The 25,926-nt window shown below is 46.1% G+C and overlaps 1 protein-coding gene and 1 long non-coding RNA gene across 2 annotated transcripts in view; one reads left to right on the top strand and one right to left on the bottom strand.

The window, feature by feature from the left end:
• Positions 1-12,886, top strand: part of LOC142829839 (uncharacterized) — a 28,894-nt gene extending 16,008 nt beyond the window's left edge. Inside the window, exon 3 of the long non-coding RNA XR_012904678.1 lies at positions 12,686-12,886. This is a non-coding gene — a long non-coding RNA (uncharacterized LOC142829839). The remainder of the gene's footprint in view (positions 1-12,685) is intronic.
• C6H9orf85 (chromosome 6 C9orf85 homolog) overlaps positions 1-25,824 on the bottom strand; it is a 35,187-nt gene extending 9,363 nt beyond the window's left edge. The window contains exons 1-2 of the mRNA XM_075931710.1: positions 25,656-25,824; positions 2,280-2,386 (exon numbers count right to left, since the gene is read on the bottom strand). Coding sequence (XP_075787825.1) covers positions 2,280-2,386; positions 25,656-25,757 — 209 coding nt within the window. The 5' untranslated portion in view covers positions 25,758-25,824. The remainder of the gene's footprint in view (positions 1-2,279; positions 2,387-25,655) is intronic.
• Positions 25,825-25,926: the final 102 nt, after the last annotated feature.

Raw genomic sequence — 25,926 nt, 5'->3', positions numbered from 1 at the left:
ATGTAATTTTAACTAATAGAGTACATACAGATTTTGGCCCAATCCTGCAATTGTACCTGCACAGGGGGGGGGGGAAAGTGGGTGCTTAGCATCTATGGAGAATCAGCTGTTGGCAGCCAATCAATTAATGCAAAGGCAGTCTTGTCAGCTGATTCCAGATGCTGCAGCCAGTCAGCTTTCTCCATCTGGCCAATCAGCTCTTTGATACAAAATCCTGTATCATCTGTTTGGCTGGAAGCAGTTTTCCTAATATCTGATGGCTTCAGCTCTCAGCCTGGTTCAGACTTCAAACAGGGGAGTCTTTTTCTAGGGCAGATGGAGCCAGACTGGGGCTAGCAGAGACATACAGGCAGCTTCTCTGCTGGCTGCTATGGCTGGTGTCAAAAGGATGGGCAGCTAAGCAGATTTAGTGTTGGGTATTAATCCTTGGCATGAAGACTGCAAAATCCCAAATTTCCTCTACTCTGAGGACCATTCTGAACCTCCCAGGACATCTCAGTAGCTTATGTAGTTTTCCACAGGCATTCTGGATTATAGTTTAATTCTCTGGGAACCACATGACACAGAGGCAAGGAATATAAGTTCCTTTGCAATTCCTCAAATATACAAAGTACTCATACAAAAGCACTTTACCCAGACTAGGGCTGTAAAATTTTGATTAGTCGATAAGGTCGCTTCCGCCTTGCTACTCTTTAAAGGCAGAAGCGCTGCGGGGAGCACAGGGTCAGTGTGGGACTCGAAGTCTCCCACTGGCTCTGGGCTGCACATGGTGTTTCAAAGCGGCAGCGGTGAACAGGGCCGGTGGAGTTCCCAGCTGACCCAAGGCTCCACGTGGTGTTGGCCCTGGGCTGCTTGTGGCATTTCAAAGCAGCAGCACCGTGTAGAGCACGGGGTCTGGCTCCAGGCTCCATGTGGTGCTGCTGCTTTGAAGCACTCCTTCCTCCCCTCCTCGCTCACCCCACTACCTCTTTCTGATAGAGGCAGCAGTGGGGGAGGGGGGCGGGGAGGAACCAATTAGTCAACTATCCAATGAGCATTTGCTTATCAGATGGTCAACTAGTCATTCACATCTCTAACCCAGACAGCACAGGAGTTAGAGCTAAGGAAAACAAAGCTGAATACAGTCCCCTTGAGTGGTTTTATTCTTGTTGTGAGTCCCTAGGTTTGTTCATGGCCTTAAAGGATGCCAGGACTCCCTGCCCCCATTCTTTCTGCTGAGACTTCAGGCAATGACATGACTCCCCTTGTTTGAAGGGCATGTCAATTTTAGAAAGTGACAATTTTTCTTAGGTCCTGTCGTTTTGGTGGGCATTTCCAGCCTGCAAAATCCTGGTATGGGATTTCTGGCAACAAGTTGTCAGAAATCAAATCTAGTTCCACATGAAAGTTAGAGGCAAGCGGTGTTGATGGCCATGGTTTAGTTTCCAGACAGTCTGTTTTTTCCCATACAAATATGAAAGTTAAATCCATTCTGAAGGTTACAGGTAAATGTTATAAAACAGAGGCATTCATATTTGGACACAGACATGATCCCCAAAGTGTCACAATGCATGATCTTTAAGCTTCCTAAAATACATGCTAAAAAGCAGTGCTTTTAGGGATGTAAAAATGAATACAAATATTAAGAATGATAACCTATAAAAATGGTTACATGGTTAACCAAGGTCCCACGGGGTCGGGAGCCCTGACAGCCCTGTGGGCCTACCAGCAGTCCCACGCAGTTTAACAGTCAACAGTAACTGATAAGCATCAGCTTATCGGTTAACCAGTTAAACTCTTATATCCCTGACTTATCTGTGTTGTTACTTATCATACTAAGTAACTAAATTAAACAAATACAAAATCTATTAACATGCTGTAGGACTGCACTTTGTTTTGGCCCTCATGGAGATGCTTAAAAAGATGAAACTCCATCTAGACTAACTACAGGTCTCCAAGGTTGGCTGGCTCCAGGGGTCTGAAGCTAGGGAGAGGTGAGCAGCTTCTCAATTTGGGAGGGGAAGGGAACTGGGAGATGGAACAGTGAGAGGGTGGGAAAAGATATAGCGATGGGACCTTGGCAGCAGAGTGGGGGTGGGGCCTTGGGAGAAGGACACCCCCCAACAAAAACAAAAGTCAGCACCGATGTTGTAAATTCTCTCAAACTTTAGACTACAGAATTTGGAGCTCAATAAAAGGCATTACATCACCTCTTTCATTACATGAAATTTCCAAAAATAGTAATACACTCTAAAAATTTAAAATCACAGTGATTAGCAGTGAAGTATTGGCTTACTCACCATTTCTTCGGCTTTGACAGTGGTTTATATTTGTTGAATTTTACACGCCACTCCAAGACCTCCTTACAGTGATGACATACCCCATCATGAAGCTTTGCATTAATTTTCTTTAAAAAAAAAAACTGAACTGTCAAATCTTTTATGAACCAACCAATTAGCAACTATTCATCAGTTGAGTTAAAAAATGCTTCTTATGAATTAATTCCATCCACCTCTTATATCATATAGCTAAAGTAATTTCAGGTAAGATATATTCTAATTATAGTGCAATAACAATGAGTTCATCTGTAAATCTACCTATTCTTATGATGTTAATGAAGAGAATAAACACTTCCAAGCATTCCTAAAAGATCACAATGTTGTGAGGCTGAAGAGTAAAAATGGGTTTGGTATGGAAATAGATTGAGACCTTACTTTTGCTCACTGAAGACAAGTTACCTATTACTAACCATATTAGACTTTAGCCATGATCATGTATATTAAGTGGGTAGCCTTAGTCGTCTTAAACCACAGATCAGGAAGACACTTAGGGTGCAGCTAGACAACAGGTTTTTTCGAAAAAAGTGGCCTTTTTTTTGAAAACTTCCTGTGTTTAGACTGATGCCATGTTCTTTCGAAAGTAAATCGAAAGAACGTGGCAGGTTTTTTTTAACCGCGGAAAACCTCGTTTTACGAGGAACGCCTTTTTTCGAAAGTGCTCTTTCAAAAAAAGGCTTTTTTTTTTTTTTTTTTTTTTTTTGAAAGAGCATCTAGACTGCCTGGGTGCTCTTTCGAAAAAAGTTAGTTGAGATGCTCTTTTTCAAAAGAGGCTTTTTCGAAAGTATCATTCGAAAAAGCCTCTTTTTTGAAAGACGCTTGCAGTGTAGACATAGCCTTAAGGTCTTATTCAAGAACAATGTTAATTGAATCTATGTTCATTCATTCCTTTACCGTGAACTGTTAATGACATTAATTCTGGTAATGACATTAGGGATGTAATAGTATAGTCAACTAACAGATAAGCAAAAGCTTATAGGTTAATTCTATAGATTACATGCATTTCTCTCTCTTGCCCCTGCCAGTCCTTTTTTTAGGAGACTGGCCAGCAGCCGGGCTCAATCTGAGTCTGGGAGCTGCCCCTGCTATGACTCTTCATTTAAAGTATATTAGGACCTGGGTGGGCAGGCAGCTTGGCTCAGTTCCAGGAGCTCAGACAGCCCCCAGAGAGGGGCTGTTGTCTCTATCAGAGGTAGCAGCACTGGGTGACAGGCAGCTAGTCTGTGAGGGGAGCTGGCTTTTAAACTGGCTCACCTCGCTGACCAGCTCCCACCTGCCACTCTGTGCTGCTGCTTCTGATACAAAGGCAGCAGCACAGAGTGGCAGGGGGCTCCTGTGGAGTAAGGCTGAAGTGCACTGGCTGCTGGGCCCACCCCCGGGGACTACAGAATAGGCAACTACCCAATAAGAATTCATATGGGTACTTGACTGTTCAATTAACTGATACTTAACATCCCTAAAGACATCTATACACTAAGAACTGAATTAAGAAGTTAAATGTGTCATAAGCAGGGCTCGACAATTAGAGCAATCTACTCGCCCATGGCGAGTAGATTTTAGCCCAGCATGGCGCCGCAGCACGATCAGCACATTGTCGCTGCTGCTTATCAAGCCCTGGTCATAAGAATGGCCATACTGTGTCAGCCCAAAGGACTATCCAGCCCAGTACCCTGTCTACTAACAGTGGCCAATGCCAGGTGTCCCAGAGGGAATGATCAAGCGATCTCTCTCCTGCCATCCATCTCCACCCTCTGACAAACAGAGGCTAGGGACACCATTCCTTAAATGGAGACACTGAATGATGAACATTACACAGAAGTATACTACTATTTTTAAATTCATGAGTAGGTTCACTTATAAGCCAGTCGTGAAATGAGGCATACCGGAGCGGTCGACAAAGGCTTCCCTTGTTGACCGCGGCGCGTCAAGAGTGCCCCACTGTGCTGCCAAACAGCTGATTGGCACAGCGTGGCGGCCATTTTGATGTAAATGAAATGGCAATTATTTAAATCGCCACTTCATTTGCCTAGGTTTAGTAAACTCATCTACAGGGCTCCGTCGACAAAACTATGTAGCCTAGACATACCCAAGGTAACCAAGAAAGTGAGTAACATACAATTGGTGGTCAACTGTGGTAATTAGTTATACCACAGATAAACAAGTACGTAGTTTTACTATAATACAAACACATTCAAAAACTAAGGCTGAGATCCAAAGGACTCCAATGAAATTAAAAACCTTTATTTTTGTCACACATACTGTTCCTATCTACTTTAAGGTTTCACACTATCCACCATCTCCTTAGTATCTAAGCATCTTCTGCATATGGCCAATAGTGAAGTTGCTAATGGATACTGTGGCTCCTATATCTTTTGGTGGGGTGTGTGGAAAAATTCTGTTTGGGATATGGGTTTTTGTTGTGGTCATTATCTGTCCTTTTTATTTAAGGGTTTTTGGTGCAGGGTGGGTGGGTGTGATGTATAATCTATGTCTTATAAGTAAGGATGTTAAGAGGTAGGTAACTGAGTAATCATGTAGTCAATACAAATTGCATCAACTACACATTTAGTCAATAAGGGAAGGAGTTCTAAAGAAGCTACCCCTGCTGCGGCTCTGCTGTTTAAATTTAGCAAGAGTTGGGTGCACAGGCAGCCTGGTTCCTACTACATTTAAACTGTGGAGATGCAGCGGGGGTAGCTCATGGACCCAGCACAAGCTGGGACTGAACCAGGCTTGCTCAGTAGTCCAGGCTCTCACTGGGTCCAGCAGCCCCTGTCCACGGCTGCTGACTGCGGACAGGGGCTTCTGTCAGAGCTGCCTCCCCTGGTGTGGTTCACCCCCCCCCATCCCTCTGCTGCCTCTAATAGGCCAGCTTCCCTCCCCCCCCCCGCCCCCCCAGCACTGGCTCCTGCTCCCCCACCCTCCTGCCTCTCATATATAGGCAGCAGGGAGAGGGGGGGAAACTTGTGTTATCAACTAAACTACTCTGCTTTTACATCCCTAGTTATAAGTTGTAGTAGTAGAAAGGCTTCAGGGGGATGACTTGCAGATCCCTTAGACCTGAATTCCAACTCATCACAGAGACAAGGGGGGATCTGGCAGTGAGTTCCCTCTTGGGTGAACAGAAAACAGCCCGAGACAGGGAGCAGTAGACACAATGTTCCACTTGTATTCTCTTTGGAATGAAGTGTGGAACAGAAATTAGTTGCCTCACTGAGGAACACTGTTTCCCTTGGCATCAGGCAGCCCCAGAAACAAATATTCAACCCTGGCATTTAACTGTTCACTCAAGTCTTCAATGCTGATTCCCTTCTAGAATTGCTACTTCTAACCTCTTAGAAGTGAGACTTGGAGTGGTACCAATGCCTCTCCTCTACTTCTGGCAAAAGTTTTCTGTGCCAAATCCAAAGCTCCTTTGCTTCCTGGACCATCCAAATCCCATACATGAAAACAAAGCAACCAAAAAAAGCCCTCTCAGTACAGACTCTAAGAACAGGATTTTAACATGCTTGGAAAGGGACGGTAGCCATTTCAACTCCACCATGAAAGCTCTAGGGCTACGTCTACACTGGCATGATTTTTTGAAAATGCTTTTAACAGAAAAGTTTTACGTTAAAAGCATTTTCGGAAAAGCATGTCTAGATTGGCAGGATGCTTTTCCGCAAAAGCACTTTTTGCGGAAAAGCATCCGTGGCCAATCTAGATGCAGTTTTCCGCAAAAGAGCCCTGATCGCCATTTTCGCGATCGGGGCTTTTTTGCAGAAAACACTACTGTGCTGTTTACACTGGCCCTTTTACGCAAAAGTCTTTCGGAAAAAGACTTTTGCCCAAACGGGAGCAGCATAGTATTTCCAGAAAAGCACTGATGATCTTACATGAGATAGTCAGTGCTTTTCCGGAAATTCAAGTGGCCAGTGTAGACAGCTGGCAAGTTTTTTCTGGGAAAAACTTGCCAGTCTAGACACAGCCTAAGAGTTTCTTATAAGGAGGTTACTTGTGATCCTTGCCAGCCCAAGTGGTGAACTTCAGATTGAACATCTGTTCAATAAATGCTCTTCACCAAAATGCATTAAAAGTATTATGCACATACATCTGTCTCACATGAAGGGCTGTTCTTAAACCCAGTCTCTCCCCCAAGATCTTTCTTTACTGCCACAATACTAATATGAAATTAAACAATTGTTCCTATGAAACTGAGATTTAAATATACATGTTTTAATTATGTACTTGTGGTGTTAATTATGCAAATATCTACTGCAGCATAAAATGATTGGAGAAAGGGCACACCTAACAATTCATCTAGTTAACATGTCTGGATTAACTAAATTTAGCCTTTCAGGCCTGGCCCTGACCAAACTTAAGTCAACAATAGCTTCACCATACTCTGGAACCAGGACTCACTCTTATTTTCTTAACATGGAACATCTGATATTTATTTTATTCAATGACAACCTAGATTTCTGGAGAAGCAGTTTATCTTCATTCTACTATAACTTAACTTTTCACCTTGGTACAGGGAATACAAAATTTGGTCTCAAATACAGTTTAAAAAATTCTAAACTAATTATAGGTGATATAGGCAAGGCAGTGCCTCTGATGGTCAAATTTGCCTGAAACATCACATTATGATACCTAACTTTCAAATAAATGCTTACAACTTTGCCAGACAAACTGATAAATCTGAAGATTTCCATGCAGAATGTGTGTCTAAGACTCTTTTGGAAAAGTTTCAAAACTATAAGAATTCAGTCATTTTGAAAAATAAGATAAGGGAAACAATATTAAATACAAGTTTCTATTATTAATTACTATTAACCATTTCATTAAGAAGCTCTAGAGCCTTTAAACTTTTGAAGCAGGTACTCAAAATTTAGCAGGGGGCTCCCCTGCAGTCCTGGAAGACTTTTGCTAACCTTGTGAAGAGTTGACCAAATTTTGCCAAGTGATAAGCCTTTGGAAAAGAAAAACTTCAGTTCACAAATGCTCAGCAGATACTTGTTAGAATTCGGTAGTTAAATTCCCTGAAGATTTTTAGCTACAATGAGAACACTCCATTCTTTCACAGGAGCTGCATGCTAACCGCACAATGCAGACACTCTATAAAGCAGGGGTGGGCAAAAAAGCATCTGTGGGCCAGATCCAGCCCTCCAAGCGGGTTGATCTGGCCTGCTGCTCCCTCGGCCCCAGGCCAATTAGGGTGGGAGGAGACATCACATCCTCCCCAAGCTCTGATTGGCCTGGAGGCAGGGGAGTGGCAGGGCCGCCCATCAGAGCCTGGGGGAGGGGGAGCTTTGCGAAGCTTCCTTTGCCCTGTCCCGGCCCTGCGATGAGTATGCAGCAGTTCAAAGTGCCACATGCTCCTCACAGGGTGGGAAGAGGCTTCCTGTGCTTCCCCCGCCCCCAGGCCCATCATGGGGAGCGTGTGAAGCCTCTTCCCACCCTACTAGGGGCATGAGTGCCTAGTGGGAAGGGAGGGGGGCAAAGGGGCTCCCTCCACCCCCAGATCAATTATGGTCTGGGGGTGGGGAAGCCCAGAAGCATTCTGGCCCTGCCCCTTCAGGATTAGGTCCTACCCTTGCTATAAAGGGGACCAAAAATTATTGCCCACCCCTGCTAAAAAGTACCAATCCCTATAATATGACTGAGCATGCCCCATCTCAGAACCACAGAGAATATCCTTCTCGGGCACTGCAATTGCTGCTCCTGGATGCTGGGGGCCAGGACGACACCAAGCACTGGAACAGGGAGTATTAACACTGTCCCACCTGCACTCTCACTGCTCCTGCTAGTGCCCAGACAACATGGAGAAGGAGACAGGTTCAACTGCAGAGGAGAAAAATACATCATGTAACTGAAGACTGTGGCAACCGTACATATACAGAAGGAAACTAAATTAAAATTGCATGGGCAGCCTTAACTTTGGTATTTCCTAAATTTTAATGCATGGCTTTAACATTAATTTCTTTAATATTTTTTCAATGTAATCAGCTATCCAAAGTTTCATCACAGCATAAGCATCCTAGCACAGTTTTGGATTAGTGAAGAATAAATATTTCGTAGAGCTCCACAAATACTTTCCTTCAAAGGTACTTTAGTCACCCCATTTTTAAAGGTAACAAATTGTGTGCCTTTTCTCTAAACCAATTTACAGTATGATAGCTGAAAATTATTCATTTTCAGAAGGTTCTGTTTTAAAGGAAAGGGTCCATATGTTAGTTAAAAACAGCACACTGGGATAAAGTACTAAGATGACTTTTCCTGTTTTGTCTCAAGCTTTGTCCTTTTAGTATTAGGGATGTAGTCAAATAGTCAGCTACCCGATAAGCTGGGTCCACTGTGGCTCTGCATTTAACTATAGTTACTAAATGCAAAGCTGCAGCAGGTAGGGATGTGAAAGTTGACTTATAAGCAAATGGAGGAAGAGGAAGGGATGCTTAAACGCAGTAGCGCCATGTGGAGCCCAGGGTCAGCTGGAGACTTCCCCGATGACCCTGGACTTCATGCAGCGCAGCTGTTTTGAAATGTTGTGGGGAGCACAGGGCTAGTGGGGGACTGCTTGAGTCCCCCACTTGCACAGTGCTTTCACCTTGGAAGCCTAGCAACAGCCCTGGGGCTACACTTCAAAAGGGAAGATGCCTTTATCGATAAGCCCATTGATCTAAATTTAACATCCCTAGAGCAGGACTGAGCTGGGCTTGCTCTGACCCGACTCACACCTGGGCTGCCTGCGGTGCCTAACTTCTACTACATTTAAACAGCAGAGCCACAGCAGGGGTAGCTGGACCCTGTGAGAGCTGGGACTGTGCACTTTCCCTTATCAACTAATTGTGTAGTTGACACATTGTAGTGATTACATGATTGGCTAATTACCCACCTCTACAGCCTTATTTAGTATAAAGGAATTGCAAAACAGAGTACTATAGCCTGAGTTAAGATTTTACAGCTCTGCAAATTAATCTGTACTAGTCCCCTCCCCTACACAGTGCTGAATCAGCATGCAGTAATTGTATTCCTAAGAGTATATTTTGGTATCATTAGCCATTTTAATATGTTTGACCACACAAAGCTTCAAATGAGATGAAGGAAGCTCTCTCTTTATTGTTAAGCAGTGTACTTTTGAGAAAGGAGTCAGCTTCCTTTACAGATACTTCACTAATTTCCAATAATATGCTGTGACTGGTACTGAAGAAGGAAACATTTATTCCTGGAGTAATGACAAAGACAGGCTTAACAATGTGTAATGTACTTGGAATGCAAGAGGCCATGCCCAAAAGAATTGCAATCCATGTAGTAATGCTGAAGAACACATACTTTTTCAAGTACTAGATGGAAATAATTCATAATTGATAGATGAATACCTGTTTGCAAAAGCTATTATAAATCCTGAGTTAATTTTAATGGTGACATAAAGCACTGAACACTATAATTATCAAACAAAAGAATGATTATCATTTCCTGTTGGTGCTAGGCTTCCTGTACTAGCCCTGTTCATGCAGAAACCAACAGAGACCAGCAGAAAGAAGAGACATAAGGCAATGAAAACCAACATATGGTATACTCTTCAACTGTGAGGTATACTAGTTTTCAAACAAGTATCACAGGAACATCGGTTTAAAAACTTCCCAGCCTGTCCTCCTGTATCCCTCTACATACTTAGTGGGTGCCCAGCTCTGCCCATATTAGTCATAGTTTAACTTTTCCTTTTTATGATGAAACTTCAAAGTTCACCTTTGGTTAAGATCAGGTGAGTTGGTACCAAGACAAAAAAACCTCAACCAAATATCTCCAGTCATCTGCAGTTACAGGAACATATGCTTGAATAATATGGAGCTATGAAACTCCCATCTCAGGTCCTCTCCCACAAAGACACACAAAGTAGTACCAGTGGCTTCTATTTAAAATGAAAAGAACATGAGGGAACATTTAATAAAAGGTAATAAAAATGTAAAGCAAATGAATTTAGTTTTGCAGCAAATCACTCTGCAATTGGAAGAATCAGTCCAATTTGCTATTAAATAGACTTAAATATTAATTATACTTTCATTAGCATAGTTAGTATTTAGTTTGGATTTAAAATGGGCATTCAGCCTGTGTGAGATCTGACATTTAATATTCAAAGTTAATCAAAGTGACCACTATCAATATCCATTCGCAGTTTTCAAATACATATTTTAGTCACTTTATGATGTCATAGATATTAATGCTTGGTGCCTAAACAAGAACATAATTTTATCATCCTGGGTCCCTAATACATGGTATTTTTTTTTAAGAGCATAGAATGAATTTGGAATAGCAGCAGTAAACAGTTTTAAACAGACTGAGCTTTGCAAGTGGAAACCCTTATCAGAGCTAGGGATGTTCAATATTGGTTAATCGAATAGTCAAGTAACCTCATGAATTCTTATCAGTTATTTGACTATACTATAGTCCTCGGGGACAGGGCTAGCAGCCAGTGTGCTTCACCCCTACTCCAGAGGAGTCCCCTGCCACTCCGGGCTGCTGTCTGTTATCAGGCAGGAGCTGGTGCTTGAGGGGAGCTAGCTGAAAAACCAGCTGCCCCCTGTGGACTGGCTGTCCGTCACCCCACACTGCCATCTCTGAGATAGGGGTGGCAGCAGCACCTGTTTGGGGGGGTGGGGTGTCTGAGCTCCTGGACCCAGTGTGAGCTGGAACTCAGACGGGCTGCCTGTCCACCTACCTCCTAATAACACTTTAAATGAAGAGCTGCAGTGGGTACAGGCCCCAGACCCATCGCAAGCCAGGACTCAAACTGCTGGCCAGCCTGCTAAAAGCTTACTAGCGGGGGGGAGAAATGCATGTAGTCTATAGCATTAACCTATAGATAAGCTTTTGCTTATCAGTTAATCTACTACACCAGTGTTTCTCAACCAGTGGTACGAGTATCCTTAGGGGTATTCGAGAGAAATCTGGGGGGTATATCGACAACAAACTTGGAGAAAACTGAATTTGTTTAAAGTTTTACAGTGCTTTATTATTTTTGTACTTTTTACATCCAAAAATTTCATTGCCGCCCAGCTACGATTCAGTTGTTTAAACAAATGTGTTGCAACGGTGGAGAGAAATTTTGTCTGAAAATTGTAGGTCCTGGGGGTACTTTATAAAAAAAGGATGAGAAACATGGTCCTACATTATTACATCCGTAATCAGAGCCATAGTGAAACACAAAAAGAAAAGAGGCCTGTATTATAATACCAAAGTGAGTCCACAGATGTGTGGCTAGATTTGCAATCCCAATGGAAGGGGGAAGCAATCCACAGTTTTGAAAACCAAGTGGGCAATTTCAGATCTGATGCAGAGGAACAGGCAAACTGTTATTCTCTTCTATTTCTGTAACACAGGCCGTTGTGGAATACCTGTAGGCCTGCCTATCCCCTGTTCTCTGATACCTTGCTAACATCCCCTGTGCTATGGCAACCTGTGATGTTGTGCAGCAGATGTGAAATGTAGTAATGAGTAAGAGGGCTGGGTTGGGTGGAACCACAGAGCTAAACCTGTAGGAGTTGTAGACAACTATTGTTTTGCATGTGTGTTATTTATAGGGCTTCTGCTTTTCAAGGTTTATTAATTTCACTTTGGGGATTTATTTTTTCAGCAATTCTGAAGCTTTCAAAACTGCTGCCATATGAGGAGAGATTAATAAAACTGGAAGTTTTCAGCTTGGAAAAGAGATGACTAAGGAGGAGATATGATAGAGGTCTATAAAATCATGATCAGTGTGGAGAAAGTGAATAAAGAAGAGATCTTTACCTGTTCCCATAACACAAGAACTAAGGGGTCACTAAATGAAATTAGCAGGTACAGATTTAAAACAAACAAAAGGAAGTACTACTTGAAACTGGCCTCTGCTCCTTGCAGCGTTTTCGTCTGAAGTATAGCAACAGCCCTAGGGCTGTTGCTACACTTCAGAGGTGGAGGCGCCCTACTGACTAATTGAATAGTCAATGCAAATTGCATAGACTATTTGAGTAATTGACTAATCTAAATTTAGCATCCCTAGTGGGGGTGGGGGTCACCAGCTCCTGCCTCCCCCTCCCTTGCTGCCTCTGATACAGAGACAGCAAGGGGCGGGATGTGTGTAGTCGACAGGATTAACCGATTACATGATAAGCCTAGGATTATTGGTTAGTTCACATGTTGACATCCCTACAACTAATATTCAACACATTTAGTGTACTTTAGAAATTACACCACTGTAGTCGATATTATGGCTATATGCATCTTGTTTCGTAGGGCTTGTTTACACAACCAAAAAAAACTCCTTCCTGACAATGTGATATTGTGGGGGTTCTCTTTTTTGGGGGGACATCTAACCTGTAACATTGGAATATCTTTTTTTTTTTTCTATTAAGGGAACTATTGTAGCTAAACACAAATTCTAGAGACCTGCTACAACTCTGATCTTGCTGTCAACTGAGGACATCTGACCACTGAACCAGCAAGTCTCAGACTCCAGTTGGACTTCATCAATGCACAGAAGCAGTGAGAATTGAATTATTTGTTCCATTTTCAGTTGTTTAACTCTATTCTTCTTAAAGAGAGGACTGAATGAAACGGTCACTGACTCAAATTTATCAATTATATTTATTGATCTACAAAGGCAGGAGTGAACATCACCTGGTCCTTTACAAGCTCCATTGACTGCCTATAAGTAAGGCTACATTTTAGACCTGGGTATCTTTAGTAAAAGTCATGGACAAGTCATAGGCAGTATACAAAAACGGGAATCCTGTCCATGATTTTTACTATATACCCCTGACTAAAACTTGGAAGGGGGCTCTGCAGGAGTTGGGGGGTGGAGGTGGCCTACGGGATATCACGAATGCTCGGGGGAAGGGTGTGCAACCCAAAGGGATACCAGAGATGCTTGGAGGTGGAAGGCTGGGGCAGGTGACCTACAGCTCCTAGCTCCATATGCTGCCTCCACTACACTCCAACCCCTGGTTCTACAGCTCCCAGTGGAAGCCAATGGGAGCTGTAAGACCACTGTCTGCAGATGGAAGCAGAAGTAGTAGCTGTCTTCCCACCGCCCCAGATAAAAGCATCACCCCGCATGCCGTGCCCAAACTCCTCCTGCTGAGAGATGGGGAGGGTGGGGCTCAACACTGCCCCAGAAGTGGCTGGTGCACCTTGCCTGGGGTTGCCAAAGCTGCTCTGGCGGCCTCCAGGACTAAGCTGCTACAGCTGTCAGAGTCATGGAACCTATGATGTCTACAACAGACAGTGAGCCTAACCTATAAGATTAGTAATGGACTAAAACTCCCAATGGCTTCATACACATTCACAAACCAGAAAGACAGGTTGCAGTGTTTCTTGAGTATAGCTAACTGATCTGTGACCAATCTCTCAGAGCATGAAACAGCATGTGCAGCAGTAGCCACCAGCAAAAGAACACTCTGGCAGAGGTGATTTGACTGATCCCACCCATAACTGTGTTCAAACCCAAACGAAACAATCTTTTGATAAGGCCTTCCCCCACAAGTAGTATCACCCTCAGCAATGATTCAATGTAGAAATTATGAAGGGGGTGAAGAGAAGAAACATCAAGTGGAGGAGGAAGAGTAGATTAACTCAGGCACATTTCTTTTAAAAAAGTGTTGAGCTGCTGAAATTACAGCCCTCTTTGGGGTACATTCCCTAATTCCCAGTCGTCTAAAGTGGGTTGTGCCCACGAGAGCTCATGATACTATCTACGTGTTTTGTTAGTCTTCAAACTAGACTGTTTAAGTTTTGTTACAGACTAACTTCCAAGCTATTCCTCAACCTATTTTACTAGTTACAGCAAGTTGAAGTTCTGTGGATACCCTTTTAAAATGAAGAGCAACTTCCTTGAAATTTAAAGAGTAGAACTAAAAGTTGTTGGAGGTGGAATTATTGAAGTGCACTACCAAAACGATGATCTGGGATTGGGTACAGGGGCATGGAACAGATTGTCAGTGTGGGCTTGTCAGGACTAAATTCCTCTGTCAAAAGAGAAATGTAAGTGAGCCTGATCGAAAGTGCAAATGAAGCGCAGATTTAAATATCCCGTGCTTCATCTGCATATTCGCATCCAATCACTGTTCATAAAAAGGGGTTTCCAAAAGTGAAACCACAGTCTAGACAAAGTTTTTTTGGGGGGGGGGGGGAAGAAACCTTTTCCGAAAGAACCCATACTCCTCATTTTTTTCAGGAGTATGGGTTCTTTCAAAAAAGGGTTGTTTTCTCCAAAAACCGCATCTAGACTGCGGTTTCACTTTCGAAAAACCCTTTTTGAAACCGTGATCAGATGCAAATATGCAAATGAAGTGCGGGATATTTAAATCTGTGCTTCATTTGCACGTTCGATCAGGCTCATTTACATTCCTCTTTCGACAGAGGACTGTAGCGCACACACAGGGCTCGTCTAGACTAATCTCAGTAGCTGTTTGACATGCCAAGTATGGGTTACAATAGCTATGCAAAATCCTCATTTCTAAACATAATTCAGTTAATCTTTTGTTTTCACATGTGGCAGGGGTTTCCATCAGGGTTCCCTCTAAACTGCACAGTCACACAATTATCTAATAAGCCCCATGCCTTATTAAGGAACCTTTTGGGCTGCAGTTTGTAAAGCTCCTGTGTTCTGGGCCAGCTCTTCTAGGAGGGGAGAAGCAGGTGGCTCTGCAGTTCTCCCACTACCCAGCTGGAACCCTATCTTTGCACTGCCCTTAATCTAAAGGCACTACCTCCACAGCTTCCATTGGCCAGGAATCACAGCCAATAGGAGCTACAAGGAGCGGTACCCGCAGGTGAGAGCAGCCTGCATGGAGTCACCTGCTCTCCTCCACACACCCCAAATGGAAGCTGCCCCAGATAAGGGCCCTACACCCCAACCTCTGAGACCCCTCCCATGCTCTAAATCCATAACTTCCTCCTCATTTCTGCATCCCAATCCAGAGCCCCAGCTATGAGCTTGCTCTACTATCCTAGCTTCCTCTTCAACCCCACACTCCAACCAGAGCCCTAACCTGTACCCCAACTCTTGCCCAGACTCCACACTCCCACCTTCTGGCGTGAGCCTGCTCCTAGAACACAAACATCTCAGCCAAACTCTAGAACCCTCATCCCACTCCAATCCTGAGCCTCCTTCCACACTCAGAACCCTCAGCCCCACCGTCAACCTCAGATCATCCATATGCAGAATGAATTGTTATACAGGCAGTCCCCGAGTTACGCGGATCGGACTTATGTCGGATCCGCAGTTACAAACGGGGATTTTCTCGCCCTGGAGGACTGGAGCGGCGGGACGCCTGGTCCCGCCGCCCGCCTCCTCCGGGGCGAGAAAAGCTGCTCCCTGACTCCCTGGTCTGCAGGGGGAGCCAGCAGACCAGGGAGACGCGGAGCAAAGCGGCGGAGGACCCGGGCCGGACCCGCGGCGCTGATCTGGAAGCGCCGCGGGTCCGGCCCGGGTCCTCCGCCGCTTTGTTCCGCGTCTCCCTGGTCTGCTGGGGGGGACGCAGCTAGTGCGCCCCCCCCCCCCCCCAGCAGACCAGGGAGACGTGGAACAAAGCCCGGGGCCTGTGGTAGAGCAGGTGGGGCGCTGCCGGTTGGTCCCGCAGCACCGCTCCTTGGCGCTACTGGACCAACCCGGCAGCACCCCAGCTGCTCTGCCCCAGGAGTCCTGATTCAGCCGCTGCTGATCAGTTTCAGCAGAGGCTGAATCAGGACGCCTGGGGCAGAGCAGCTGGGGTGCTGCCGGGTTGGTCCAGTAGCGCCAAGGAGCAGCCATGCTACTGGACCAACCCAGCAGCACCCCAGCTACTCTGCCCCAGGCGTCCCCAAGTCAGCCGCTGCTGAAACTGACCAGCGGCTGACTACAGGAAGCCCGAGGCAGAGTTGCTCTGCCCCGGGCTTCCTGGAATCAGCTGCTGATCAGTTTCAGCAGCAGCTGACTTGGGGACGCCTGGGGTTCTTAAGTTGAATCTGTATGTAAGTCGGAACTGGAGTCCAGATTCAGCCGCTGTTGAAACTGATCAGTTTCAGCAGCGGCTGAATCTGGATGCCAGTTCCGACTTACATACAGATTCAACTTAAGAACAAACCTACAGTCCCTATCTTGTACATAACCCGGGGACTGCCTGTATGTACCAATATGCTGTGATGTCGTACATCTCCCTATTGGTGAACATAACAAAATTCGTTCCATATATGGACATAAAAATTAGAGGGAACACTGGTTCCCATGATACATAACAGAAGTAGATACAATCACAACTGAGATCACAACATATCCCCAGTCTTCTCTCTTCTATGCCAGTTTAGATGTACAATCCTGTGTAACCAGTTAAGAGTTACATTTAACAAGCTAACTGCTTAACCAAGATCCCATGGGCAGAGGAAAGGAGGTTGCTCCAGCCCAGCTGGGCCCACCACCTGCAGGGGCTGCTCAGGCAGCTCCACTGTGCTGTGAAGAGCTGCTCCAGCATGGCTGGAGTGCCTCCTAGCCTGTGGCACAATAAGCTTGGCTGGGCAGGAGCCATCCCCACTCAGTCGGGCTGCAAGTTAACCAATTAGCAGAAAGCATCACCTAGTAAGGGTGGTGCTAACCAGTTATATCCCTAATGCCAGTGCAACCAATGACTTCAAACGAACATCCTGTTTTCTAGTAAAACTCTCAAGAGGCACACTAACAGTCCCACCCACCCTTCATAATTAAAATGTGACAGCTATAAATTAAGATTTTACATTAAGGTACACACAACTAAAATTTCACTACAGAACCTGCAGACTCAGGATAAATTAATACCGTATTTTCTGGCGTATAAGGCAACTGGGCGTATAAGACAACCCCCTAATTTTCCAGTTAAAACATAGGTTTTGGCGTATACTCGCCATATAAGACTACCCCCCCTTCCGAGGCAACACCATTTAATAACACCAGCCCGCTGGATGTGCCCTAATACGGTACTGTAGGTTCGGCTACATACAGAACGTCCCTGTGCTGATACTGTATGTACCGCACTGAGCCAATCCCGGCAAGCGGTGTATTCTATTAATGCATACAAAGCCTGCTCTGATTGGCAAAGGTTGTAATAGCCCGCCTCTCTGACTCAGCCAATCTGAGCAGGCTTTGTATGCATTAATAGATGACACCGCTTGCCGTGATTGGCTCAGCGCGGTACATACAGTACCAGCACAGGGACGTTCTGTATGTAGCCGAAGCTACAGTATGTTTATACTCGGTGTATAAGACGACCCCCGATTTTTGGGGGATGTTTTTTAGTATAAAAAGTCGTCTTATATGCCGGAAAATACGGTACCCACAACCAAAAAACAAAACTGCACAGCAATTAAACTCAATATATAAACAACAAATGTGAATGCATATACTACACAAACTATAAAATTTCTTACTTTCCTTCAGAAGTGTTACAAGTAGTAGTCTCAAATAGTACATTGGCTAGATATAACATACTAAAGGCTAATAGCAATATAAGCTCACACCACATCAATAGCAAAATAAATTTTAAAAAATGTGTACAAATACAAATGGGTCCTATGCCCATTTAAGGTACTAAAAAAGAAAATAATGGACACCAATTCTAATCAATTATTTATAAAACATGACAGCTGAGACTTGGGTTCTAATCCTGCAACTGGCTCCAGACAGACTTCAAACCCCACTGGCAGGTACCCAATGAAGGGAGCAGGGTCTTATTTAGCACCGAATGGAGAAATTATGTATGTATTATACTGAAGGGGAAAGAATTTATAGTAAGGATATTCGATATCATGTAATTCAATAGTCGTATAAACTCATGAAATCTTAGTGGATAAACAACTGCTTGATACTCCCTGGTGCTATTTGAAAACTATGGGAATGTGGGCGGGCTTTGCCCGCCCACATTTTAAAAGCCCCTCCCCAGCCTTACGGGAGGGACACTGGACCCAAGTTCAACTAATTCCGTGGGACAAATAATGAAAAAAGGATCAAGGACTGCGGGCTAAAGGCTTATAACTAGGGAACCGGATGGGGACACCGAGCAGAGAACCCCGGACAGCGCCCACTGCTCCTCAAAGCTATCGAAAGAGCCAGTGGACGCCACCCAGAGGAACTCTGCCCAGATTCGTGAAACCAGGGAGGAACGGAACTAGGCCCCACAGTTGCAGAGAACCCCCTCGTCCAACATCTTGCTTCTTGTATTGTAGATGGTAGTCTTTGCTAGGGCCAGGAGCAGGTTGATGAGGACGTCTCGCGACTTTGTGGGGCCACGGATGGGGTGTGCATATAGGAAAAGGTGAGGGGAGAAGTGAAGCCAGAACCTCAATAAGAGGTTCTGGAGGAACCGGAATAGGGGCTGCAACCTGGCACATTCAAGGTAGGCGTGCGCCAGGTTCTCCCTCACGCCGCAAAAGGGGCAGGTGTCTGGGATGGGGGTAAACCGCGCCAAGTACACCCCCGTGCTCACCGCTCCGTGAAGGAGCCGCCAACTGATGTCCCCGATGGGCCACGGAATTAGGTCAGAGTAGACGCTAGCCCATCGGGGTTCCCCACCCTCTACGGGTCTTAGATAGTCCCGCCACTTTGTATCGGGGCGGGACACGAGGGTGGGGAAATGCACGGTATGGAGCACGAGCGTGTACAGATGTTGTCTTGCCGGTCTGCTTTCAAACCGCACCTGCAAACTTTGCAGCCGGCTGGGGGTCCAAGGATGAGGAGGCCGGGGGGGCCCGCGGAACAGGGGCCCAATAATAAGGGACGGAGGCTTTGCAGGAAGGGAGGGGCGGGGCATACCCTCTCGCAGGGCTCTCTGTAGGAGATCGAGAGTGGGCCACGGCAAGGCCGCCTTCACCTCCTGGAGTAGGCGCAGAGGGGTTCGAAGGGTGGAGAGTCCCATGTGCTGAGCGAGCGCTCGGGGGTCCACCCAGTCCCCTCCGTCGTAGTCCAGGAGGCCTCCGACCATGGTGGTTTCTGCCAGGATCAGCCTCCGGCGCACCGAGGGAGACTCCGCTACCTGCACTCACAAGGCTGGATTGTGGAGCAGGGGCTCCGCGAAGAGGTCTGCTCCCTCGGAGGCCACAACGGACCTGGTCGCCGAGAACAGCTTTCAGGTCTGGAGGAGGTCCTGGTAGAATTCCGGCAGCTCTGAGAGGTCTCGCGGAATACCCCTCGGGTGAATAAAAAAGAGCTGCCGGTCTCTCTGGGGGTGGGGCCAGCCACCAGTGAGCTCCCAGTCCCACTCCGGGTGAGCCCCCTGCCAACTGGTTCCCCTAGCTGATCAACTCCTGCCTGCCATTCCACATTGATACAGAGGCAGCAGCGTGGAATGGCAGGCAGGAGCTGGTTGGCTAGGGGAACCAGTTTAAACAACAGCTCCCCATGCAGACTGGCTGCCTGCTGCTGATCAGAGGCAGCAGTGAGATCTAGCAGCGGTCCACGTCAGTTAGGTCCGAACTCCCCGTGGACAGAGGCTGTTCCAGCTTCCCATGGAGCAGCCTCTGTCCCTGTGAGCTTGGGCCCACTGTGGACAGAGACTGGTCTGCGGCAGCAGCCTCTGTCCACGGGGAACTCGTATCCCCCATGGACAGGGGCTGCTGCTCTAGACCAGCCTCCTCTGATAAAGGCAGTGGCACGAGGGGGGGGGGGGGGGGGAGAAGAGGAGGCGCACATCAGGTGCTTGTGGGGAGACCTGGTTAAAGCCAACTTCTCATAGGCATCAGCTTCCACTCCCATGCTGCTTGCTGCCTCTGATAGGGTGGAAGGAGACTTTGCACACTCCCCCGCCCCAAGCGCTGATTGGCCTGGGAGCAGGTGAAGCATGGGAAATTTCCTCTGCTCTGTCCGAGCCCTGCAAGGAGCATGTGGTGCTTAGAAGCACCATTTGCTGCTGGCAGGGTGGGAGGAGACTTTGTGCGTTTCCCCTCCCCCCAAGTCCTGATTGGCCTGGAGGCAGAAGGGGGAGCATGCAAAGTCTCCTCCCACTACCAGCATCATGGGTGCCTAGAGGGAACCTTTGGGGGGGCAAAGGTGCTCTCCCATCCCCAGACCAATCATGGTCTCTGGGTGGGGAAACAAGGAAGTATCCTGGCCCCGCCCCTTCTGCTTAAGGCCCCTCCCCTTCCAGTGCAGCCCAGGGCCACTTCAAAAATTTCTGAAGTGGCCCTGGGCCAAAAATTACCACTTATCCCTGGGCTAGTTAATAACTAAATCTCTAGTCAAATTAAAGTACTCTGAGTATTAGGAGGAGATTTACTAGAAGATATGCATACTCTAAATAATTTTCAAATAATTCTGACAAACAGGCAGATCCAGTGTTTCTTTTACCATATGTTAAGTGATTCAACCTTCTGGCACCATACTTGCCTTTTCAGGCGTCAGGGATTGGCTTTCCTGACAACAGTCCTGCTAGTCTATTACTAATAAAGGTCACTGTCTCCAAAGTAACTGTCCCCCAGAATTGCTTTTTCCCTTATTTCTTCTCATTGTATTTGTTTCTCCAAGATAACAAACACTTGACAGCTAATGCCAATAGAACTTATTCTGACATCAGTAAATTTTATGGGAAAACTTGTAACTATATATTAAATTAACATTACAATCAAACACTAAACCAAATGAGTTACTAGAATTGATGACATCAGTAATATTCATGTAATCAATATTAAGTCATCTAGTTACAAATGTGGTACACTTATTAACTCAGACAAACTGTCTGTCAAGCTAGCATTAAGGCATTCCAAGGCATGAGCTAATATTTCAAATCCAAGCAATGTTTGCATGAGGTGGTCTAATTTTGTGACTAATACAATATATGAAGCATAGAATTCTATCCTTGGAATCACATCTGTAGAATATTGTGTGCACAGATGCAATGTCAATGCTTGATGTAAAATTCTTTTTAATTAGTTAAGTGGTTAAACATTATTTTTAATTGACTACCTGATAAAACAGTGGGAGGGCAAGAGTGTTCAGCAGATTCTGAGTTTTAAAATAACATCTTATGAGGCATACAAAAGTTTGTAGGATACAAAAAGTTCTAGAGAGCTAGCCTTCAAAAAGGAGTTCTGTGGCCTAAACAATTCTAGGATCATTGAATGTTCATCACTTAAAATATTCACTATGGTTTGGTATGGTTGGGGATTATTTATTCTTAATCTTTCCCCTACTAATTAACATGATAGAATTCTGTAGAAAAATGACCTGCATCTCCAATTGGCTGCACAACACTAGATCAATTCAACAGTTTTTTGTTGTACTCATCACTGAGTTCCATTGTAACATGGGCATTTACATTATCTGAGTTCTAATTTCAAGCACTCCTACTACAGTAAAACTCTGGTGGTCCGGCACGTCTGATGGTCCGGCACCAACTGCAACCCAGAAGTGCTCCGGCAGCTGCTTCAAGTTGTTAGTCAATTACACTAACTGTGGCTGGATCTGCAGGCGACAGGCTTGCAATTTATCTTTGCTCTATCTATTGTCTCTGGGGGGCGGGAGAAGAAGGGGAGAGGGAGAAGGGGACTGAGGTTGGTGGCAGGGGTGCCAAACTCTCCATCATGTTGCAGGGTGGTGGAGAGGCAGGCAGCTGCGTTCAGGAAGTTCTAGTCAGTTACACTTACTCGGGCTGGATCCACAGCCAACAGGCTCTCAGTCTACCTTTCCTCTCTACTGCCCAAAGGGGGAGCCAGGAGAGGGTAGGTGTCGGCGGGGGTGCGCTGAACCCTCCCTCCTCTTGCAGGGAGGCAAAGCCTGCAAGTGGCAGAACCAGAGAGGGAGGGAGAGGCAGGCAGCTGTTTCAAGAAGTTCTAATCAATTACACTGCCCCGGCAACAGGCTCGCAATCTACCTTTCCTCTCTACTGCATAAGGGGGAGGGGCACAGTGGGAACGGGTAGATCCGCAGGTGACAGGCTGCTGCTGAAACTCACAAGAGATCATCTCCCCTCCCATGTGAGTTTCAGCAGCAGCCTGTCAGCTACTGATCTATCCATTCCCACCGCCCCCCTCCCCCTTAGGCAGTAGAGAGGAAAGGTAGATTGCGAGCCTGTTGCCGGGGCAGTGTAATTGACTAGAACTTCTTGAAACAGCTGCCTGCCTCTCCCTTCCTCTCTGGTTCTGCCACTTGCAGGCTTTGCCTCCCTGCAAGAGGAGGGAGGATTCAGCACACTCCCGCCTCTGGGCAGTAGAGAGGCAAGGTAGACTGAGAGCCTGTTGGCTGTGGATCCAGCCGGAGTAAGTGTAACTGACTAGAACTTCCTGAATGTAGCTGCCTGTCTCTTGCCACCTCTCCCCTTCCACCACTCACAGGCTTTGCCTCCCTGCAACAGGAGGTAGGGTTCAGCACCCTCCCCTGCCCCGACTTACCCCCCGCCCCAGGCAGTAGAGGGGAAAGGTAGATTGAGAGCCTGTTGATCCAGCAGCGGCAGTGTAACTGACTAGAACTTCTTGAAGCGGCTGCCTGCCTCTCTCCTCCTCTCTGCTGCCGCAGCTCGCAGACTTTGCCTTCTTCTAAAATGGCGGAGGGTTCGTTCGGCCCTTGCAGCGCTGTTCCCCTCCGACAAGACCTGCCCCTGCCAGAGTACCTCCTGATAGTCTGGCATTTCTGATAATCCCGCACCACCTGGGTCCCAAAGGTGCCAGATTATCGGAAGTCTACTGTATTAGGATATAATGATAGAAATGTAGCAGTGTTAGCCTAGGTTAGCTGAAACAAAATACGGGACTAACACGATGGCTTATTAGATGATGAGCTTTCGTGGGCCATTCCCACTTTCTCAGATCAAATAGTGGAAGAAAATAGTCACAACCATATATACCAAAAGGATACATTAAAAAAAAAAACCCACCTATGAAAAGGACAAATCAAATTTCAGAACAGAAGGGGGATGGGGGGGAGGAGATAAATGTCTGTGAGCTAATGATATTAGAGGTGATAATTGGGGAAGCTCTCTTTGTAATGGGTAAGATAACTAGAGTCTTTAAGACCCCAGCATAAAGTGGACCTCAGGCTGGACCATTCTACACAAGAGATCTATTTCCTGGACACCACAGTACAAATCAACAATGGAAAATTAGACATCACCCTCTACAGAAAACCCACTGACTCATACAGTTACCTACATGCTTCCAGCTCCCATCCAGAACACACCACACGATCTATCGTCTATAGCCAAGCCCTTCAAAACAACCGCATCTGCTCTAATCCCACTGACAGAGACCAGAAGCTTCAGGATCCCTACCAAGCATTTATAAACCTCAACTACCCACCCAGAGAAATAAAAAAGCAAATTGAAAGAGCCAGACGAATACCTAGAAACCATCTACTTCAAGACAGACCCAAGAAAACCAACAATAGAACACCACTTGTCATCACCTACAACCCCCAACTTAAACCTGTCCAACACATCAATAAACTACAGCCTATACTGGAACAGGATACTAAACTCCAAGGGGCTCTGGGAGACAGACCCATAGTCTCCTATAGACAACCACCTAACCTCAAAATGATTCTTACCAACAACCACAGGACATACCACACTAATACCAACCCTGGTACCTTCCCTTGAAACAAACCCTGTTGGCCAGCTTTGTCCACATATTCACTCTGCTGATACCATTATTGGACCTAACCAAGTGAGTTATAAGATCAAGAACACATATTCCTGCTCATCCAGAAATATAATTTATGCTATCATGTGCCGAAAGTGTCCGTCTGCTACGTACATAGGACAAATGTCTCAGACACTTCGCCAAAGGATCAATGCCCACAAAACAGATATTAGACAGGATCACAAAGAAAAAACAGTTTCTTGCCATTTCAACCAGAAAAGACATTGTCTCAATGACTTAATTACCTGCATCCTGCTTCAAAAGCCTTTTAAAACTGCACTTGAAAGGGAATCCTCTGAACTGTTATTCATGCTAAAATTCGACACTTTACGCCGGGGTCTTAAAGACTCTAGTTATCTTACCCATTACAAAGATAGCTTCCCCAATTATCACTTCTAATATCATTAGCTCACAGACATTTACCTTCCCCCACATCCCACTTCTGTTCTGAAATTTGATTTGTCCTTTTCATATGTGTTCATTTTTTTTAATTGTATCCTTTGGTATATATGGTTGTGACTATTTTCTTCCACTATTTGATCTGAGGAAGTGGGTCTGGCCCACGAAAGCTCATCATCTAATAAACCATCTTGTTAGTCTTTCAAGTGCTACATATTCCTGTATTTTATTAGGATATAAGTGACTAGTTTACTACCTGATATGCAATGCTCCTATTCTGCCTGCTAGCAATACAGCAGGAAGACTACTGCTGCAAGCGAAGGACTAGAGGGACTGTTGTTGTTTTGACATTCCTTAGCACAGAGAGATCAAAGTTGCTCATGGAGCAAAATGCAGGACAATGTAGCACTTTAAAGACTAACAAGATGGTTTATTAGATGATGAGCTTTCGTGGGCCAGACCCACTTCCTCAGATCAAAAAAAAAAAAAAAAAAAAGTTGCTCATGATACTGCTCCCAGAGGCTGCGTGTTGTGGGAGAACCTGGAGAGAGTCCCAAGTGCAGGGATCAGCTTTGCCTTCCTACAACACTGCATTGTGGGATACTTACCCACACTGCTAGCTCCCCTGTGGACAAATAGAGTAAAGCAATGGGGCTGTGAAAATGTCAACAAGAGGAGGTAGATAAAAATGGTTTGACCGGTTTTTACTTTTGCCAACATTTGCATGTTGACAGCACTTTTGCCACCAAACCTTCCCTGTGTCGCTGTAGCCACAAATTGTATGTCATTGGCCTAAACTAGGCTGACAAAGGGTCTATTTAAATACCAATTGAGGTAGGTTTATATTGAGTTATCACCATGGAAGATGACACCAGGGCCCTTCTCCCATTAGAGGCCGGGAGTCCTAGAGCTGCAGCCCCAGACCTTGTTTTTAGTTATGCTAATTTCAGCGTGTCACAAGCTGCCCAAAGCCCTAAACGTCCCATGTACAAACCATGCGCCACGAGAGACCCCGTCCAGCCAACTCCCCGCTCTGTGGCTCCTAGCAGGACACACTCGCCGGGCCAGCCCCTAGTTTGCAGCAGCACCTCGCTCCGGGGGAGCAGCTATATACAAACCACGGGCACTCACAAGCGCATCACCGCTCCCTCCGATCGCGCCCCGCCGAGCCCGCGGGCCAGGCGCGGGGAGCGGTCTAACTGCTCTTTATCGCGCGTTAACGACTGCCCAGCACGAGCCAGTGGGCCGTGTACGTGACAGACCCGCCACCGCCGCCCCACCCCGCTCCCGCAGCGACTGCCTCTGCAGGGCCCTTCAGCACTGCGGGAAGCCCTCGGCTCGGGCGCCCGGTACCTTGCGCTGCGCGCTCGTGTCATGCTTGTCATTTTTGAAAACAGACGAGTTCTGGTGTCGCTGGGGTCGCGAGCGGGCCACGTTCCCGCGCTGTGAACTCATCCCCCCTCCCCCCGCATTGGGGGCTGCCGCCGCCGCACGTGGCGTCCCCCCGGAACCGCCCCTTGAACCGGAATCTTGCCGGCCTCGCCACCCGATTGGTTGAGACGCCAAAGGCCATAGCGCTCTCCCATTGGCAGAGACTCAATGTCAATCGGCGGCTCTGTACGCC

Source organism: Pelodiscus sinensis, chromosome 6 (genome assembly GCF_049634645.1).
Source record: "Pelodiscus sinensis isolate JC-2024 chromosome 6, ASM4963464v1, whole genome shotgun sequence".
In the NCBI taxonomy this organism is placed as follows: domain Eukaryota; kingdom Metazoa; phylum Chordata; order Testudines; family Trionychidae; genus Pelodiscus; species Pelodiscus sinensis.
Note: the sequence above shows the minus strand (reverse complement) of the source record. Positions and strands in the feature narration are given on the sequence as shown.